Source organism: Bufo bufo, chromosome 4, assembly GCF_905171765.1.
Source record: "Bufo bufo chromosome 4, aBufBuf1.1, whole genome shotgun sequence".
NCBI classification, from domain to species: domain Eukaryota; kingdom Metazoa; phylum Chordata; class Amphibia; order Anura; family Bufonidae; genus Bufo; species Bufo bufo.
This window is the reverse complement of record NC_053392.1, coordinates 457,612,884-457,633,241: the sequence shown is the minus strand read 5'-3', so window position 1 is coordinate 457,633,241 and position 20,358 is coordinate 457,612,884. Positions and strand designations below refer to the sequence as shown.

The 20,358-nt window shown below is 39.6% G+C and overlaps 1 protein-coding gene across 1 annotated transcript in view; it reads left to right on the top strand.

Annotated features, from left to right (window-relative positions):
• KIF26B (kinesin family member 26B) overlaps positions 1 to 19,038 on the top strand; it is a 390,270-nt gene extending 371,232 nt beyond the window's left edge. The window contains exons 13-15 of the mRNA XM_040429447.1: positions 12,831 to 13,033; positions 16,734 to 16,884; positions 18,106 to 19,038. Coding sequence (XP_040285381.1) covers positions 12,831 to 13,033; positions 16,734 to 16,884; positions 18,106 to 18,254 — 503 coding nt within the window. The 3' untranslated portion in view covers positions 18,255 to 19,038. The remainder of the gene's footprint in view (positions 1 to 12,830; positions 13,034 to 16,733; positions 16,885 to 18,105) is intronic.
• Positions 19,039 to 20,358: the final 1,320 nt, after the last annotated feature.

The following is a 20,358-nucleotide window of genomic DNA, read 5'->3' as shown; positions in this document are numbered from 1 at the left end:
TATTAGAGTTTCAACTGTATAAGAGAAATATTAAAACTTTGACTTGGTCTAGTGCTGTCAATCAAGGGAGGAGGTGGGGTTTAGACGTCAGTAGGCGTCGCGTAGCGGTGCTCGTACTAAAAAAAAACTGCCTCCTGGTGCTCAAAATTGTCTGTCAGCAAAGGAATAAAAGTAGGATTTTATTAGCAACAGTGGCGCCGACAGTGAGGAGGAAGGTATTATTTTAAACTGCAGGATCACCCCTACCAGGCTATGTGCCTGGTTTAAAAGGGGTGATTTGATGAGCCATTTTAAATAGCTATTAATACTAAGGCCTCATGCACACAACCGTTGCTTTGTTTCGCTTCAATGGGGCCACAAAAGATGCGGACAGCACTCTGTGTGATGGTACAAATATGTTTATTTGTAGGTTTACCAGCAATTTATAACTCATTTTTAAGGTGCACCTTCATTTTGAACATGAGAATCTTGATAGATGTGACCTTGATATTTCTTGATTTTTAGCAATGATGAATATCTTCCTTCACAGTATATTATAGTAAATTACAATATAAGTACTTCTACTATAATAAATTACACATATAGATTTATTTTCACATGGGTACAACATAGGTATCAAGCTGCTAAGTGCATGATATTGTCATACATTTGCACTATATTGCAGCAGGTATTGTTAAAAAACATCATTGTCATGATATATACAGTGCTGCCCATAATTATTCATACCCCTGGCAAATTTTGACTTAAAGTTACTTTTATTCCACCAGCAAGTAATTTTTTGATGGGAAATGACATAGGTGTCTCACAAAAGATAATAAGACGATGTACAAGAGGCATTATTGTGGGGGGGGGGGGGGGGGGATCTGCTTTTATTTACATTTGAGAAAAAAGTGTCCAGTTGGCGTAAAAAAGGAGAAGCCTTCAACCCAAAGAACACCATCCCCACTGTCAAACATGGTGGTGGAAACCTAATGCTTTGGGGGTGTTTTTCAGCCAATGGACCAGGGAACCTAATCACAGTAAACGGCACCATGAAAAAAGAGCAATACATGAGTATTCTCAACGACAACATCAGGCAGTCTGCAGAGAAACTTGGCCTTGGGCACCAGTGGACATTTCAGCATGACAATGACCCAAAACACACAGCAAAAGTGGTGAAGAAATGGTTAGCAGACAACAACATTAACGTTTTGGAGTGGCCCAGCCAGAGTCCAGACTTGAATCCAATTGAGAATCTGTGGAGGGAGCTAAAGATCAGGGTGATGGCAAGAAGACCCTCCAACCTGAAAGATTTGGAGCTCATTGCTAAAGATGAATGGGCAAAAATACCTGTGGAGACATGCAAAAAGCTGGTCTGCAATTATAGGAAGCGTTTGATTGCTGTAATAGCCAATAAAGGCTTTTCTATTGATTATTGAGAAGGGTATGGATAATTTTGGACTGGACATTTTTTGCTCAAATGTAAATAAAAGCTGAGAAATGTTTTTTTCCACAATAATGCCTTGTTACATTGTCTTATCTTTTGGGAGACACCTACACTGCCTGTCCAAAAAAAAAGCTCACAAACTCTAATATTTCGTTGGACCGCCTTTAGCTTTGATTACGGCATGCATTCCCTGTGGCATTGTTTCAATAAGCTTCTGCAATGTCACAAGATTTATTTCCATCCAGTGTTGCATAGATTTTTCACCAATATCTTGCATTGATAATGGTAGAGTCTGGCTGCTGCGCAAAGCCTTCTCCAGCACATCCCAAAGATTCTCAAAGGGGTTATGGTCTGGACCCTGTGGTGGCCAATCCATGTGTAAAAATGATGTCTCATGCTCCCTGAACCACTCTTTCACAATTTGAGCCCGATGAATCCTGGCATTGTCATCTTGGAATATGCCCGTGCCATCAGGGAAGAAAAAATCCTTTGATAGAATAACCTGGTCATTCAGTATTTTCAAGTAGTCAGCAGACCTCATTTTGGAGCACATACTGTTGCTGAACCTAGACCTGACCAACTGCAGCAACCCCAGATCATAGCACTGCCCCCACAGACTTGTACAGTAGGCACTAGGCATGATGGGTGCATCACTTCATCTGCCTCTCTTCTTACCCTGATGCGCCCATCACTCTGGAACAGGGTAAATCTGGACTCATCAGACCACATGACCTTCTTCCATTGCTCCAGAGTCCAATCTTTATGCTCCCTAGCAAATTGAAGCCCTTTTTTCTGGTTTTCCTCCCTGATTAGTGGTTTTCTTACGGCTACACAGCAGTTCAGTCCCAATCCCTTGAGTTTCCTTCGCATTGATTTACCAAACGTTTGAGTGATCGCTGATCACGATCATTCAGGATGTTTTTCCCGCCACATTTCTTCCTCGAATACGATAGGTCCCCACTATCCTTCCAGTTTTGAATAATGCGTTGGACAGTTCTTAACCCAATTTTAGTAGTTTCTGCAATCTCCTTAGATGTTTTCTCTGCTTGATGCATGCCAATGAATTGAACCTTCTCAAACAGACTAACATCTTTTCCACGACCATGAGATGTGTCTTTCAACAAGGTTGTTTAAGAAATGATAAGAAACTCATTGCACCAGTTGGGGTTAAATAGCTTGTTGCCAGCTGAAAGATAATCGCCCATGCAGTAATTATCCAATTGGAGTCTCATAACTATTTGCTTAGTTAAATCCAGGTGGCGACTTTTTTTTTGGCCAGGCAGTATATGTCATTTCCCGTCCAAAAATTACTTGCTGGTTGAATAAAAGTAACTTTAAGGCCTCTTTCACACAGGCGTTGTGGGGAAATGTGTGGGTGCGTTGCGGGAACACCCGCGATTTTTCCGCGCAAGTGCAAAATATTCTAATGCGTTTTGCACTCGCGTGAGAAAAATTACGCATGTTTGGTACCCAAACCCGAACTTCTTCACAGAAGTTCAGGTTTGGGTTAGGTGTTGTGTAGTTGTTATTATTTTCCCTTATAACATGGTTATAAGGGAAAATAATAGCATTCTGATTACAGAATGCTTAGTAGGTGATCAATTGAGGGTTAAAAAAAAATAAAAAATTAACTCACCTTCTCCTCTTGTTCGCGTAGTTCCCGGTCTCTTCTTTACTTCTTTAATGATGAGCTGTGGGCTAAAGGACCTTTGGTGACGTCAGATCACATGCTCCAATCACATGGTCCATCACCGTGGTGATGGACCATGTGATTGGAGCATGTGATCTGACGTCACCACAGGTCCTAGCCGGTAGTTCATCATTAAAGAAGTAAAGAAGAGACCGGGAACTATGCGAACAAGAGGAGAAGGTGAGTTAATTTTTTTATTTTTTTTTTAACCCTCAATTGATCACCTACTAAGCATTCTGTATTCAGATTGCTATTATTTCCCCTTATAACCATGTTATAAGGGAAAATAATACAGTGAATAGACTGTCACCTAGCAACCATGCGTGAAAATCGCATCCGCACTTGCTTGCGGATGCTTGCGATTTTCACGCAACCCCATTCACTTCTATGGGGCCTGCGTTGCGTGAAAAACGCAGAATATAGAGCATGCTGCGATTTTCACGCAACGCACAAGTGATGCGTGAAAATCACCGCTCATGTGAACAGCCCCATAGAAATGAATGGGTCAGGATTCAGTGCGGGTGCAATGCAGTCACCTCACGCATCGCATCCGTGCGGAATACTCGCCCGTGTGAAAGGGGCCTAAGTCAAAATTTGCCAGGGGTATGAATAGTTATGGGCAGCATTGTACATTGGAGACTGTAAATAAAAGATCAGTAAAAGTCCCTCTTGTTTTGTATGCATAGTTCATCTAGCAGCCGTATGAGAAAGTTGTCCATGTACATTACAGTACAGTCCTTCCAAGGGACTACACATATAGCATTCATTCTACTACCCCATGGCGAACATATGATTATCCCATACAATGGATAGTTTTCAGTAACATAATCACATTAGTGGACAGATCACTGCTTTCCTCATAATTTACACCCTTAACACTTTGTGACCATTCTACTTTTTACTTCACAATGTTCTATCTTCAGTAGATGAAGACAGCTAAAAGGGAAAATGAAGGTTTTCAGAAACCAGTTGTGTACTATATATAAGATCTGAAAAGCATATTGTATGTTCAATACATAATACATTTCTGTGCCTATTTCAGTAACACTTGGGGCTTTATTTTTATTTTCTATTTTTTTTATACCTGGGAAAATGTGGAAAAAAGAACAAATGGTCATTTTGATATAGGGCATGTAAGGTTATGGTTGCCGGGGGCAGAACTAAAAGCTACAGTGAGTTGTGTTAGGTGGCTTTTTTATTATTTTTTTTTTATTAAAAAAAAAATATATTTTACACTTTGTGCCTCTCGTAAGTTCATACAAATCTTTGGGAGCATTTAATATTACATTTTTTTATTGCTTTTTTTTTCCTGTGACTGGGGCATATTAGCCCCCCACATAGGGAATGCAGACTTTAACAAGCCTGCCAGGCCTTACTGCAAAACTGATCATACCGACTCCAAGCCCCCAGTAATCACATGATTGTTAGGACCAGATTTATATTATATTATTATTATTATATTATTATTTTTATTATTATTATCGCATATATTATATATCAGCAAAGGACAAGGCAGGCATGGTAGTAAAAGAAAAAAAAAATGTCACTGACAGTGGGCTGTCCATTTCCACAGCTTTAAATTAACCATTAAATTAGACTACTGACCAGACCACTAAATTAATGAGGCCCCAGACAGCTAAATTTATTCAGACCCCAGAACAGTTCCCTAAATTAATCTGACCACAGATAAGACCCTTTAAATTTACCACCTCTCTCCTAGTTCTCTTCTTCAGCAGCCAGAGTCAGGACATTCAGGCACTGGAATGCATCAGGACCAGTGTCCCAGAGGCCAGAATAGCAGAGGACCAGGAGTCATGAGTTTAAAAACAATAGTCATGCTCACTATTACTGGGCCCTCCTATACCAGTGGGGTAGATTTAGCAGTGTAGCCGCCCTGTTACATGCATCCCTTGTGCTGACATGATTTTATTTCCTTGGGCTCTAACAAGCATTTTAAAGTCTTTATTCTCTTCCAGTCAAGCAGGAATATCTCTTTATCAAGAAACTTCTCAGAAAAATATAACCTAGTAACATAGTTTATAAGGCAGAAAAAAAGACATCTGTCCATCCAGTTCATTGAAAATGTCTCAGCCATGCAAGTTATGATGTTTACACGAGTGTATGTATTTTGAGGTCCGCAAACTACGGAAATTCAGCCTTATGCATTTTCTGTGGGCCCCATTGTCAAAGTGTCTATTCTTGTCTGCAAAATGGACAAGAATAGGACATGTTCTATTCTTTGCAGGAAGGACTTGCGGATGGAGACGTCACACGGTTTGCTGCCCGCATTTTTTTGCAGCCTCATTGAAATGAAAGAGTCCACATCCAATCTGCAAAAAATGTAGATTGGATGTGGAAAAAAAATATGGTCATGTGCATGAGGCCTTACATGAACTTGCAAGTGTCGAAAAATGCATAAAGACCCACATCCATTAAAATGATATTGTTGAAGATATTGTCTTAGCAGTAACAAAAGGTTAACACTTTTTTTTTTTTTTTTACTAATTTCTCATACTTTATATGTGCATTTATTTTGTGTTCCAATAATGACAACAAGCTATATATCCTGTTCAAAGCCTCTGCTGGAGTATCATGTTCATTTTTTTTTTTTTTATAAATATGAAGTTTAGGACAGTTATAATTTAAAAAATAAATCATTACTGATGGGAGAATTGTAATTTTCCCTTCACTACAATTTGATGAGCAAGTCCTAGGCCATAAGTTATGCTTGCCGCTTTCCCTCCTAGCTTGCCAGCATGTTACGGGGCATTTTACCATAGTCTATATTGTGTATCACAGTACAAGGGATCATTCACACAACCAGTTTTGCGGAACGGGTGCTATCTGCATTAGTAGTTCCGTTTCATGGCCAAGCAAAAAAATATAGAGCGTGTCCTATTCTTCTCCGCAATTGTGGACAAGAAAATACATTTTCTATATAGCGCTGGCCTTGTGCGTTCCGCAAAATGAGGAACGCACATGGCCGGTATCCGTGTTTTGCAGACCACAAAACACGGCGCGGTCATGTGAATGCACCCTTAGGCTACATGCACATGAACGTTGTTTGTTTCCGTGTCCGTTCGGTTGTTTTTGCGGATAGGATGCAGACCCATTTATTTCAATGGGTCCGCAAAAGATGTGGACAGTACACTGTGTGCTGTCCGCATCAGTATGTCCATTCCGTAGCCCTGCAAAAAAAATTTAACATGTCCTATTCTTGGCTGTTTTAGGCATTGTTACAATGGATCTGCAAAAAAAAAAAAAACGGATGCCATACGGACGTCATCCGTTTTTTTTTTGCGGACCACAAAACACATACAGTCGTGTGCATGAGGCCTAAGGCTGTAAACTGACATAAAGATTGTCAATAACTTTCTGTCCAGTTCTGCATGTTCTCCCAGCGTTCCCATGCTCCAGTTGGCTTTTGCCAAAGGGAATAACATTGTGAGTATATTAGATAGATAGATAGATAGATAGATAGATAGATAGATAGAAGATACATACCGTAGATACCTGATTCACCTCTCTAAAATATGAAGTGATGTGCCTGAAACACAGAAATACTGTTTAAACTTGTATTATTTTTGCTATTTAGCTCAAGCTTCGTAGATTATGCACTTGAACGATATTGTAGGGTAGTATGTCATGAGAATTATTCTTATCTTACCTTTGGTTTCAAAGTAATTTAGCAGTGAGATAGCAGGAGATCTCAGGGGTTTGTATTAGTCCTGTTATGAGTTGATGCCCTGTGGCAGTATGACAGGAAAGAATTAAAGGCAACAACTCCCACAACCCATCCTTTTCCAAATGTATTTTTTTTTTCATTATGGCAAATCATCAAAAGGGCAAGTAGTTTAGGAGAGGAGATCACAATCTCCTTATTGGTGTTCAGCACTCCTGAGGCCTGTATACAATTCACAGCCCTCCAAAGATTATGTCAGTGAAGATACGCTCATCTCAGGTCACGCAACCCTGTCCGTCTTATTTATGGCTGTTGTGACCAGAAGCTTTTCTGACATAAATGATCACCATATATCAGTACACAGAGACCTGCTCTGACACCGAAGGGTCATTGAGAAGCTTTAAATCAAAGTTTAACCCTTCAGAAGCCATTTGCCACAGCTTTGTGCTCAAATAATGACACCTATATACTGTACACCTTCTGTCAGTGTTTTAAGTTTATAGCATTGACCTGAGGAACGACTAAGACTCACTGATAAACCCTACATGATAGGCCATTTTATTTTGCTCTACCAAACTAAAAAGCATACAAAAAAACACCCCACTCAGCCCCCTCAGCCACAGGACACTGCAGGTGCATGGACCCCTGGAGCCAGGAAGTATGTAATGAAAAAGGTGAAGTCCAACACACCGTGTCTCTGTAAAAACATCATCCTTTAATAAAGTCCATTAAAAATCAAAAATTCCATATACTATGAGTATATGTCTTTTTTTTATAGACTTTATTAAATGATGCACTGTGACACTGTGTGCTGGACTTCACATTTTCCAATACATGTCTACCAAACTGCCCCTTATGTTACAGTATTGTAAAAAAAAAAAATGGACAAGATATGTGTACATTGAATTTCTATGCAAGTTGTGGACTCAGGAACTGTGTAAAACGGGCAGCATTTACATAATGTGCGGCCATAACTGACGTCTGTTATAGATTGTGTTTTTAAAGGTCAGATGGAAAAAGATAAAATAGAGGTAGGGTAATAGAGACAGTTTTATAGCAAATATTCTAGTAGTATTCTGTAAAAAATATCCAAAACTATAGGATAAATAGAAAGATGAGAAGATGTTTTTACTGTACATTTGCTCTTTCTAGATGTCCTCATGAGTTGCACACTGTGAGGGATCTGCTTAGGTGATCATGAGAACTATATACTCTTTAATGCCATTTTTAAATAGTTTTCTCTCATCACTTCTCCTGTAAGGGTGACATCACTCTGGTATATATTAGTCTGCAGAAAGCGTACAGAAATCACAGTTATCTATGCAATTTATACCCTTAAGGTCAACGGTAAATGGAGCAGTTGTGTGATTACTTAATCCATATTATTAGAAGCTTCTTTAAATGAATTGGAGCAAGTTGAGCGTGGATGCAGTTCAGTTATTGATAGCGCTATTTTAATAAATGGTGGAGGTCAGTGTGAGTGCAGAGGTGTGCAGTGTGCATGCTTGACCTACCACAGCAGGATCTGCAGGGGGTTTTATTTTATTGCTCATGAGAATCGTAAATCATTGGTTTGGGGAAGAACATCTCAGAGAGTTGCAGTAAGGAACAAGGCATTTTCATTACCCTGTAAATGCACAACCTCATATAAACTGGTTGTGTGTCTCCTAGCAGCAGAATAACACCGCCATTGAAAGATTAAATTGTTTGTGTCTGAGCTTGTGCCGGGAATTCTCTCACACTTCCTGCACCCTTCTCCTGTTCTCCTAAGTGCCCCACACAGAGTAAGTTAATAGTCTACCTGAGATTAATGGAGGTGATGACAGCTCATCCTGTGCATAGACAACTTGTTACTGAATGAATACAGACATTGGAAGACGATGAATTATAAATGTCAGGTTCCTATCTAGACTTAAGAGAGCTTTCCGAGTTTATGTACCTAAAGCTTCATCAGTCTGGAGTCCAGGTAGAATCACACAGTTGGAAAAAGTTGATTAGTCACCTTATTCTACTTAGGCTGTGTTCATATGATATTAGAGCCCTACGTTTTCCTGTGACTTAGATGTATCCGTGGGGCATTATTCACCCGATGGATGCCAAAAGAGTGTCCAATTGGTATCTATTGGGCTGTTATACAGTACAGACCAAAAGTTTGGACACACCTTCTCATTCAAAGAGTTTTCTTTATTTTCATGACTATGAAGGCATCAAAACTATGAATTAACAAATGTGTAATTATATACATAACAAACAAGTGTGAAACAACTGAAAATATGTCATATTCTAGGTTCTTCAAAGTAGCCACCTTTTGCTTTGATTACTGCTTTGCATACTCTTGGCATTCTCTTGATGAGCTTCAAGAGGTAGTCCCCTGAAATGGTCTTCCAACAGTCTTGAAGGAGTTCCCAGAGATGCTTAGCATTTGTTGGCCCTTTTGCCTTCACTCTGCGGTCCAGCTCACGCCAAACCATCTTGATTGGGTTCAGGTCCGGTGACTGTGGAGGCCAGGTCATCTGGCGCAGCACCCCATCACTCTCCTTCATGGTCAAATAGTCCTTACTTTCAAAGTTTTCCCAATTTTTCGGCTGACTGACTAACCTTCATTTCTTAAAGTAATGATGGCCACTAGTTTTTCTTTACTTAGCTGCTTTTTTCTTGCCATAATACAAATTCTAACAGTCTATTCAGTAGGACTATCAGCTGTGTATCCACCTGACTTCTCCTCAACGCAACTGATGGTCCCAACCCCATTTATAAGGCAAGAAATCCCACTTATTAAACATGACAGGGCACACCTGTGAAGTGAAAACCATTTCAGAGGACTACCTCTTGAAGCTCATCAAGAGAATGCCAAGAGTGTGCAAAGCAGTAATCAAAGCAAAAGGTGGCTACTTTGAAGAACCTAGAATATAACATATTTTCAGTTGTTTCACACTTGTTTGTTATGTATATAATTCCACATGTGTTAATTCATAGTTTTGATGCCTTCAGTGTGAATCTACAATTTTCATAGTCATGAAAATAAAGAAAACTCTTTGAATGAGAAGGTGTGTCCAAACTTTTGGTCTGTACTGTATGTTGATATGCCTTTTTTTAACTGTACAGAAATGTGTTATCAACTATGCTTTTGTATGAAGAGGCATTCTATAAAGAAGTACATCATGTATTTAAAACAGTAGTTAGATTAGAAATTAAAATTTGAAAATTGTGTTTTACTTAAAAGACACAGGTAATTTTCTGTTTTGTTGCAACAATCATTTTTACGGAAGTGAAAAAGGATGGGCAGCCATATTGGTTATTGCCTTTGAATCAGCTTCTCAGAAACTTATTGTAAACTAATTTTGTCAGCATGTTCATCACTAGCAAAGTAACCATTGACCAGTAAGATAATTCAGACAACCATATGGCTTGCAAACAGAACATGAAAATCCTTAAAATAAAAATAAAATACATTGAGAAAGTTACCAACCTCTATACAAAGACCCTATGGATGCTGCAATGAGTCATACACAATAGTTAATTTCACCCCCTTTTCTATGTAGAATCTGAATCTGACACATAATGCACAAGGAAGTGATACACATGATACACCAGTATCAATAGCTTTCCCTTACTGGGTCAACTTATAACAAAGCACAATCCAGAGCAGTTCTTGTGGACAACAAGGCCAGATTTCATAAATAAGACTTGACTATTTTTCCATTAACTGAAAATTAACTCATCGATGCTATATTTTAGCTCAAAAATGCAAGCCAAGTAAAAAAGCCAGCTTTGATCCTGGGCCAGTGCCCTTCTGTCTTATGTGCAGACTAACTTGCTGTTGTCAGCAGCTCTGCTCAGTTTAATCCCAATTATTATCAGATTAATCTGAATAAAATCTGTATTCATAGGCTTCTGGCACAGTGGTAATTTATGTTGGGCCCCCTACATGAAACAGTCAGCAGCAGCTCATGTTTCTGCTCTCCACAGAAAGACAAGCTCCATCCTGTTGTGTGGTGGTACACCAAACACTACTGCATTGTTACCTGTGTCATTCCAGCTAAGCTTATCAATTGTTTGTCATGTAAACCACAAACACCAAGGAGTGACGAATGGCATCTAAATGGAATTTACAAATGGGAGAACACCTCCATCTTTCAGCTGAGTAATGCTGATCGTGTCAGTCATGGTGTCATACAAAATACCCAAGGCGCCTTCCCACTTAAGGAAACCACAAGAAAGGTGTCCTTATCTAGTTGAGTCTTGTTTGTTCATGCAGAATATTATTTGTAGAATTTAGACACACAGATTATTGTTGCCAAATCTTAAAAAATAAAGCAACTATTTTATTTTTCTAATATTAATTTCCTCATGTATATTCTTAGCAATAATTAGTCATTATCTTAATATCTACCCTTTCTACCCCAAAAATTGCCTTAGTTTTACATTGCTGATATTATTAGGATAGGCCATATAATTCTACAATAAATAATACTGTGTGACAATACATATCTGAAGGAAAATTGCCCAATGCACTTTGTAAATATTCTGTACCCTGGGTGGCGCTTAGTTGTCACATGACTGCGTGCGCCTGCCAACTGAAGAACTTAGATGTAAGAGGATAACTGAGGCTTCTACTATACTGTAGAAACTGGAGTGCCAATCACTTTTCCTTATAATGGTGTAGGTGCAGGTAGAGCAGATCGCATTTACACAAACATTGTTAATATTTTTAATATAAATACAGCTCCCTGAACTATTCTAAGAAAAAGTGGGCCACCGTGCTGGCTGCACAAATAGTGCCAGCCAGTGCCATCAAACAATTCTGTCTATGAGTACTAGTCACAGTATATCCATACAGTACCAGCCATGGTGCCCCCATTGTAAAGCATAGTGACCCTAAAATGGCCATTTACCATGGCCATCCCAGCCTTATTCTGTTTTGCTGTCATGTTGTTTTTATGCAGGAATTACTGTGCGTGGAGGCACTGGACAATTGATATTAAAAAAAAGGTGAGATTAGGGTCTGAGTTTTGTGCAATTTAAACTAGCCACGTCTGGAGCTTTGTAAAATCACTTAATCCTTTATTTCATTCTTTGATTAAAATGGTTCGGTACCATGAACACGGACTTCAAAGAGTCCTAAACGCGTAGGTTATGGGCATACCATTACTGTACTGCTGATTTTAATTGAAGGATAAAATAAAGTATTAAAATATTTTACAACACTCTGGACTTGGCTTTTTGAAATTGTACTTTTGACTGGCGGTCTGCAGTTCCGGAAGCTTTGAGCTGTGGGGAAAATACATTGAGACAGAAGGAGAAAAAGTGGTGAGTGACTGAATTTCATTATTTTACTCTGAGTTGTATGGTATACTTCTACATAGCTGTTAGTCAAAGTGATGTACCTACAGTGTAGATTATACGTGATCAAAACCCAGAGGAGTTGGAATCTTCCCTCTTTAGACTGCCCTTCAGTCAGGTACCCATATAGCTATGGTGCTCAAATGGCAATTGTTTCCAGGGAAGCAGCTTCCCCACTATTGATGAAAATTAGTGTAGAAATAAAAGTGTTTCCTCTGCATTTAAATATAAAAAATATTTAAAAAAAATTTAAATCATGAACAATGTAAATGTGAAAAACTCAGCAACTGAAACTGGGGACAATTGATCCAATTCAAATGCAATTAATTTGTAAATAAATTAATGAAGTATGGATAAAAACAAAACCAACAGAAAGCCAGCTGAAATGCAAAAAGCATCTAAAAAATAATGTAATTGAATGAGCGTTGAACAAACGGTAGCCATTTGCATTGTTATGAGATATGTGAATTGTGTTTGTAATGGTAACTTTTTTTTTTTTATCCATATCTGTGAGATAAGACAACATTATTTTGGGTGTTTTTTTTAATTAAACTCAGAGATTATGGTATATAGATTTGTGAATATTTTGCCTAATTCAGTAAGGTTTCCCTTAAGTTATAAGTGTATTAATGATATTAATACTGTTATTTTCCTGAACTTTCTCAGTGAATGATCTTTCTCTACACTAGGATCACAAAGGCGCAGGCTCATTCCAGCTTTATCACTCGATGCAACCTCTCCTGTAAGAAAACCAGCCAACAGTCCAGGAGTACGCTGGGTGGATGGGCCATTACGTAATGGACAGCGAGGCCTAGGAGAGCCATTTGAAATAAAAGTTTATGAAATAGATGATGTGGAGAGGCTCCAACGTCGCCGAAGTGAGGACTGCAAGGTATAGGATTTTTCATTGATCAAAGAAACCAGTTATTTAGAGCCTATATGCTCTACACAAGTAAATGATTGTTAGCGGCAATTTATTAAAGGAGTTCTCCGGGATTGAAGAATTGATGACCTATGCCTAGGTTAGGTCATCACTATCAGATTGGCAGGGTATCTGATTCCTGGAACCCTCCTCAATCAGCTGTTTTTAGAGACTATGGTCCTGGAACCAGGCACCCATTATCTATTCTAAAAGGTTATCGATCAGTAAATCACAGAAAACACCTTTAGAGTTTAAAGGCTATGTACACATTGAGTAAAATGATTGCATTTTACTCATTTTTGGCAAAAAATATTTTTTCAATTGGCCTTTACTAAAAATACTGAGCTGTTCTGTCACAAAGGGTTAACTGTTTTTCTAGCTATGTGACTGGTACTTTCACTTTGTGCCAGTCATCTAATATCCCTTATCTCTAAACTACTGAGAGGCCATAAACAATTAATTAATCCACATTCTTATCAGTAAGATAAGGATTGAGCTATAATGTCATAGAGCAGAGATAAGGAGTCCATCTGCTCCTGGTCTGACGGAAAAGATACAAAATCCAAAGGGTGCTTCTAGAGCATGTCAGCTCTGTACAGAAAAAAGGAAGCCATAATTTTAATTAAGACCAATTAAAAAAAATTATTTTTAGCTAAAAATGAGTACAATGCAATAATAAAAAAAATTAGCAACAAAGGTGTACATAGCCTTTAATGCTTTAAAAAAAGCAATAGGGTTAAAGAGGACATTTTTTATGGGTCCAAATATAGTAAACTAACTATCAGGATATGTAGCACGCCTCCCAGGGATCTCACTGCACTTACTATTATTCCTGGGCGCCTCTCCGTTCGCCCACTGTGGCCCCCGGTATATTCTCCCGCTCTGTATGCTAATTGCTAGCATCGGAGCAATGGGCAGGAGACTGCCCTTTTTCTAAATGGGCGTTCCTACTCCCTGGCTGTAGCACTGTCAAATCAAAACGCAGAGTGTCACAGCAAGGGAGAAAAAAAAACTCACCTTCTCCCTACCCTGGCTATGACGCTCTGCGCTGCGATTGGATAACTCACAGCCAGGGAGAAGGAACGCCCATTGAGAAAAAGGGCAGTCTCCTCCCCATTGATCTAACATATCCTGTTAGTTTACAATGTTTGGACCCATGAAAGGTCCTCTTTAAATAAAAATAGATTTCGACCACATATTAAGGATGACAAATGGTAAAGGTAAACGTTCCACTTAAACATAGAGTGAAATCATTGTTGATGTCCAGTGGCGTAACTAGAGTGTTATGCAAACTTTGGATTGGGCCCCCCCATCCCCCCCAATTTATACAATTTTTTTTTTCACTAAGCCCAATGCATGGCTACACTCACCCAGTCCTAACTAATAAAATCTGGTCCTACCTCATCCAGGGTGTCCCTGGTGTCGGCATGATGTCCACAAGGTCCCTGTGGTGACAGAGAAAAAAATAATAATCACATAAGGAAGAGATGGCGACTGCCCCTGTGAAATAACCAGCAGGGGGCGCTGTGCTGGCCTGTAAGACTGAGCCATGCCAATGTATAGCAGGGTAATCTAGGACATTTCCCCTAAGTTCTACCACACAGTACTAATGCCCACATTGTGGCCCCTTCACAAAAGTTATGTTTTCCTTGTGGCCCCTCCAGTTATACCCACCTTTGTTCCTGTCACAGTAGTTATGCCTACTTTTGTGCTCCCTCACAGTAGTAATGCCCAGATATGTGCCCCCCTCACAGTAGTTATGCCCAGATATGTGCCTCCCTCACAGTAGTTATGCCAGATATATGCCCCTTCACAGTAGTTATGCCCAGATATGTGCCCCCTCACAGTAGTAATGCCCAGATAGGTGTCTCCTCACAGTAGTAATGCCCAGATATGTGCCCCCTCACAGTAGGCCACTCCCCTTCCACTAAGCCCCACCCAATTTACCTCTAAAGTGGTGAGAGTAGCAAAATAACAGCAAACCTTTTTGCACAAAATACGGCTTATGCAAATTCTGTACATCAGAAACTGGCTTTAATAAGTTCATTCCAATGATTGCCATATAATAAATAGCAGAAGCGGCAATGCCTCCGCCTGCATTGAACCCAGAGACCATGTAGTTAATGTAGTCGCCCCTGGCATGGAAGCGCTAGGACAATGCTACTGCCTCTGTTACACTCAGTGATCAATTGGTGCGCCCCTGGCATGGCAGTCTTGCTGGGGCTTAGCTCTGTCAGTGACTGGTGACAGGACAGGGGACAGGTTTGACCTGTAAGAGGGGCTCCTCTTGATGAACCAAAAAACTGCTAAATTATGATCTGATGGGGAGACATACTGGCCCACATGTACCAATGGTAAGGACTGGTCTGTAGTGGGGACAGCAGGAAATGGAGAAGATGGGAGCCAAGGCCGGCCATGGGGGTGTGCGACCTGTGCATCATTCCCCCGCTATGAAGGGGAACCACAGCACATGGGCAGCTGCTGTGTTCACAGCCTGCTCAGGGTGGCTCTGCAGTATACACACAGGCCTTTCCTTACCCTCTCCGCTGGGGACGTCTCTCCTCTGTGTCACCCGAGTCCTCTGTTCCTCCTCCTTCAGCTATCTTCCGGAGCAGGGCTACATTCTCTTAGAAACCCATACAGCTGCAAGTGTTTATAGAAAGAGGCTACAGGACCTTTGGTGACATCATAGTCATGTGAACAAGGTGTTTCAGCGAATCGCGAGCCCCCCCACTGCCTCTGCACCCTTGCCCGAGGTGCGCATATTATGAAGAGTGCTCTGACGAGGCCCGGCATTGTCACTATACTTCATGCCGGGCCCCGTTAGAGCGCTCCCAATACATGTGAGGGCAGCGGGCCCCCACCGCCCGTCGGGTCCCTGTTGATGTCATCGCCTAAATCACCGTTTCTGAAGCGATAATTCTCTATGAGCGATTGCTGCTGTGTGTACATACAGCTTTCACCACCTCTGATGAGCAGGCACTTATTGATAACTAATGAGGGTCGTTACACTACACCTCAAAGGGAACCTGTTACCATAAAGATGCTGTGTAATCTGTCATCAGCACATTATAGAGCGGGAGGAGTTGTACAGATTGATGTATAGTTATGTGGAAAAATATTCAGTAAAACTTATAAGGAGGTGGTCTTATCAGTGACTGACAGCTATCTCTGTATACATAGAGAGAAAGCTGTCAATTACTGATAGGACCGACTCCTTGACTTCATATTTTAATGGTGACAGGTTCCCTTTAAAGGAGTAGTGTCGGACAGCCTTTTCTTTGGAATGACCGCCAAATGAAGATACATTTCCACTGCAGCTACCACTATATGGGAAATCGTTGGCCAAGATAGAAGCAATTACGTTTGGAGATGAAACCAAACATTGTAGTGATTTATAGACTGATCTTTGATGGTCACAATGTTTGCCTGGACACCGATATTAGTTTCTCCCTTTCCCAATAGACCAAGAATAAATGGGTTACCCATATTTTATCCACTTGTAAAACTAAAGATGTAAATAATGAAACAAATTAACACTTTATCTAAAGATGAATGGTCTATATCGGATAATATCCCAGCAAATTACAATACCTAGTGCAGGATAAGTTGGTGTATTGGTGTATACATTGTTGACAAAATGCAATTGAATGCATTTTATTTTTTTCAGACAGTATCACGGTTTAGTTCAAAACTGAAGATCCTTGAACATCGCCAGCAGAGAATTGCAGAGGTCAAAGCTAAATATGAATGGCTTATGAAGGAATTAGAAATCACCAAGCAGTACTTGATGCTGGATCCAAATAAATGGCTCAGTGAATGTAAGTCATTTTTCAATTGCAAATTTCTTTGGCTGTTATCTCCACAAAAAAGGCCACTTTATTAGGAACCTCCATATACCCGTGCACTAATGCAAATATCTTATCAGCCAATCATGTGGCAACCATTCAATGCATAAAATCATGAAGATATATAAAAGCAATCAAAAATGTGAACTGCAGGAGTGACTATGAAATGATTATTTGTGCTAGATGAGAAATGTATCTTGGGATTTCCTAACAGCTGTCTACAAAGCATAGGATGCTGTGAAAAACATCAGACAAGTACAGGAATATAATGCCAATTTTGGCACAGTTGAATATTGAAAAAAGTAGCCCGACAAATCTTTCCCATGAAGATGTTAGGACTAACATTTGGCTTAAACCACATGACTCAGATCATAATTTTGTATCAGTTACTCAAAGTGGGGGGTGGTAGCGAAATTATGGTGTGGGGAATGTTTTACTACCTTACATTATTACAAATTATTTTGTCTTAGCATGGACATGTATTCCGAAATGTCAATGGGTTTTCCAGACATGTCTCAAATTGCATGTTATACCATGATAGATCCTCTAACCTGAGAAAGAGTTCATAGTACAACAACAGTGTCAATCCAGAAGAACATTTCAAGGGTACGGTCACACAGTGAGGTTTCCTGATGCAGTTTTGGAAGCCAAAACCAGTAGTGAATTAAAAAAGAGAAGTCATATCTGTCCTTTATACTTTTTCTCCTCTCCTTGATCCACTCCTGATTTTGGCTTCCAAAGCTGTATCAGGAAACCTGACTGTGTGGCTGTACTCTTAGGAATGGAACGGATTGTGAGATCTTCTGCATTAATGTGCAATAGACAAATATTCAGAATCTGTGAAAAGCATTTCCAGTTTTATATTGAATCCATGTCATGAAGAAAGTGGGATGTTCTGCTGGCAAAGTGGACCTTCTAAGATCTAGGAATGTGTAATACCGGGTGCATGTATATTCACCAGGTTTGGTATATTGCATTTTTGCTGATATGTCAATTCATGTATAAATACATAGGATTTGGGTACTCCTTTAAATCTGATGGTCAGCTCCATGCAAACACAATAGCATCCTGGTTGGTTTAGAAGATAACTCCATCAGCTACATTTGCCCCAAAACGATACTTTTTGTGATACTGAATATTACATAGTTTGATATGGGTATAATTATAATTTATACAATTTTTACTTTGTTTCAGTTGACTTGGAACAAACCTATGAGGTGGACTCCTTGGAATATTTGGAAGCACTGGAGTGTGTGACAGAGCGTTTAGAAAACAGAGTAAACTTCTGCAAGGCTCACCTTATGATGATAACCTGCTTTGATATCACTTCAAGGCGTCGGTAATCATGGAATATTGAGAAGAAGCTAGTGACCATGAAACAGACTTACTCCCCCTTGAGTAGTTCATTTCACCCTCCTAACAACATCCAAAGACTTTGGAATGAAGACAGACAGTGGACAATGTAATGTCAGATCGCGACAGAGAATGTGAAAAAAAAGGGCAGAGAAGATGTTGTCAATTAGAATGAACACATTTGCAAATAATGTTTTGAAATTTTAAAATATAAAAACGACAAAGGTCAGCAGCAAACTGAAGAGAGCACTTTGAGAAACTTAAAGGTTAATTTTTTTGTATATAGAGACTGGTAACAGAATTGAACTTTATGAGCATCGGGGGACTAGGAAAGAGGGACTAAATGCTTACGAAGTACTGTACGACAGAGAAGAGTCCACAGTGAGACTGAATAAGTGCCTTTAAAACTTTACTATCAAAACCTGTATGTTCATATTTTCTTGTGTACAGATGGTGCTAGTCGCAGAAAAGAAAAAAGTCAACAAAAAAACAACACTTTTTTTTTAATGTATTTGCAGCTTGTTTTCCCATTGTGTATTATCTTAACTCTGACTTGCTGTTTTAAGTACTTGTGTTTGTTGCAATGTTTTATAATCAGTACAGCTTATGACTATGCGTGATCTGTCTGTTATCAGTGTGTGAACACTTTAAGGATTCACATGGTCAGTACCTTTTAAAAGGTTTTTTTGTGACAGTTACTGAAGATAAACAGCTTGTGTATGCATGTTTAGGTTTACAGTATTAAATGTACAATGGGCACAGCTCCATACAGTATTAAAAGAAACGTTTTCTAGTCTCTTTTGTCATGGATTGTCTTGAAGATCAGTGCATGGAAAGCTGCAGATCCCTGGAAAAATGTGGACAAACACGCATGTCACATCATTGGTTTAGGGTGCTGCCTCCTTCCCCCCCCCTTTAGCTGTGCTTCTTCAAATTGGCTGCAGTGTATAGACACTCAACAAGAAGTCACTGTATAAAGATTTAATTTCTACTACAGTAAGAGCAGAATTATTCAATATTTCAGACTACTAAACGAACAGTGAAATGTGAACAAAAGGGTAAATGCTGCCGATATAATGCTGCAAATGAGCTTTAATAACAGGGTAGCCCGGAGAGTCCCTAAAGCTTACCAGACGCAGAAGACAAAGCTGAAGGTCAGAAGCAAGAGTAACAGTATTATCACAGGGAAGGTGACGGTATACATATAAAATGGATAATCATGATTATTACTAATTCTCTAAAGTGACAGATTTATGAGATGTGATGTCTGTGATCAGTTCTTTGCTAGCTGTAAATGTAATGTCAGCAGTACATTAAGGCTTATCTACTAAACACACAGGGCTAAAATACACATTGTATATTGAAATTATGCCTTTTTCCAGGTAAAAATACTAGATATGTGCATTTGCGTGGGTTTCTGGGGTATGCGTATTGAAGCCAGGTATACCTGCATCGGCCTCACCAGCACATTAAGAATCTCTGTCACTCAGTCTTGCAGCACCCAGGACACCACAGTGCAGAGATGAAGCGACAAGTACACCCTCCCATGCCTGCATGGCTTCTAATGATGTAGGACACTCTATAGAACACCAGCCAAGCCTCCACTGGAGTGATTACACACTGGCGAGTATGACTATTCACAGGAATGACACTGAAGACTTTCAGAGGTAATTAGCAAACAGGATGCACAGTATGATAACATGATTTCCAATACAAAATTATAAATCAGATGGTTGTGGGATATGATAATAAAAAAGTAGTTCTAGAGAGTAGAAGACAACTGAAAGAGATCTGGGCCCAAGCAGTAAAGGTCATGAATACCTTACCACTAAAGTCTTCTTTGGATATGATTGTGTTATACCTAGGGAAGGGGAAAGGGATAACATTTTGCCAATGAAATGATCCCTTTCTAGAATCTAGAGAGATTTTTATACATGTGTAGTACAGTGGGAGTGACCTACTTCCCAGGAAAAGTCTTAGGAGAAAAGGTGTCAGGTACAATCCCTCCCTATTGTCTAGTACTTGTCACACGGCCAGGTTCAGGTGCATGTGACTGAGAACTGTGTGGTGATGTTATCAAATGTGTTCTGAGCA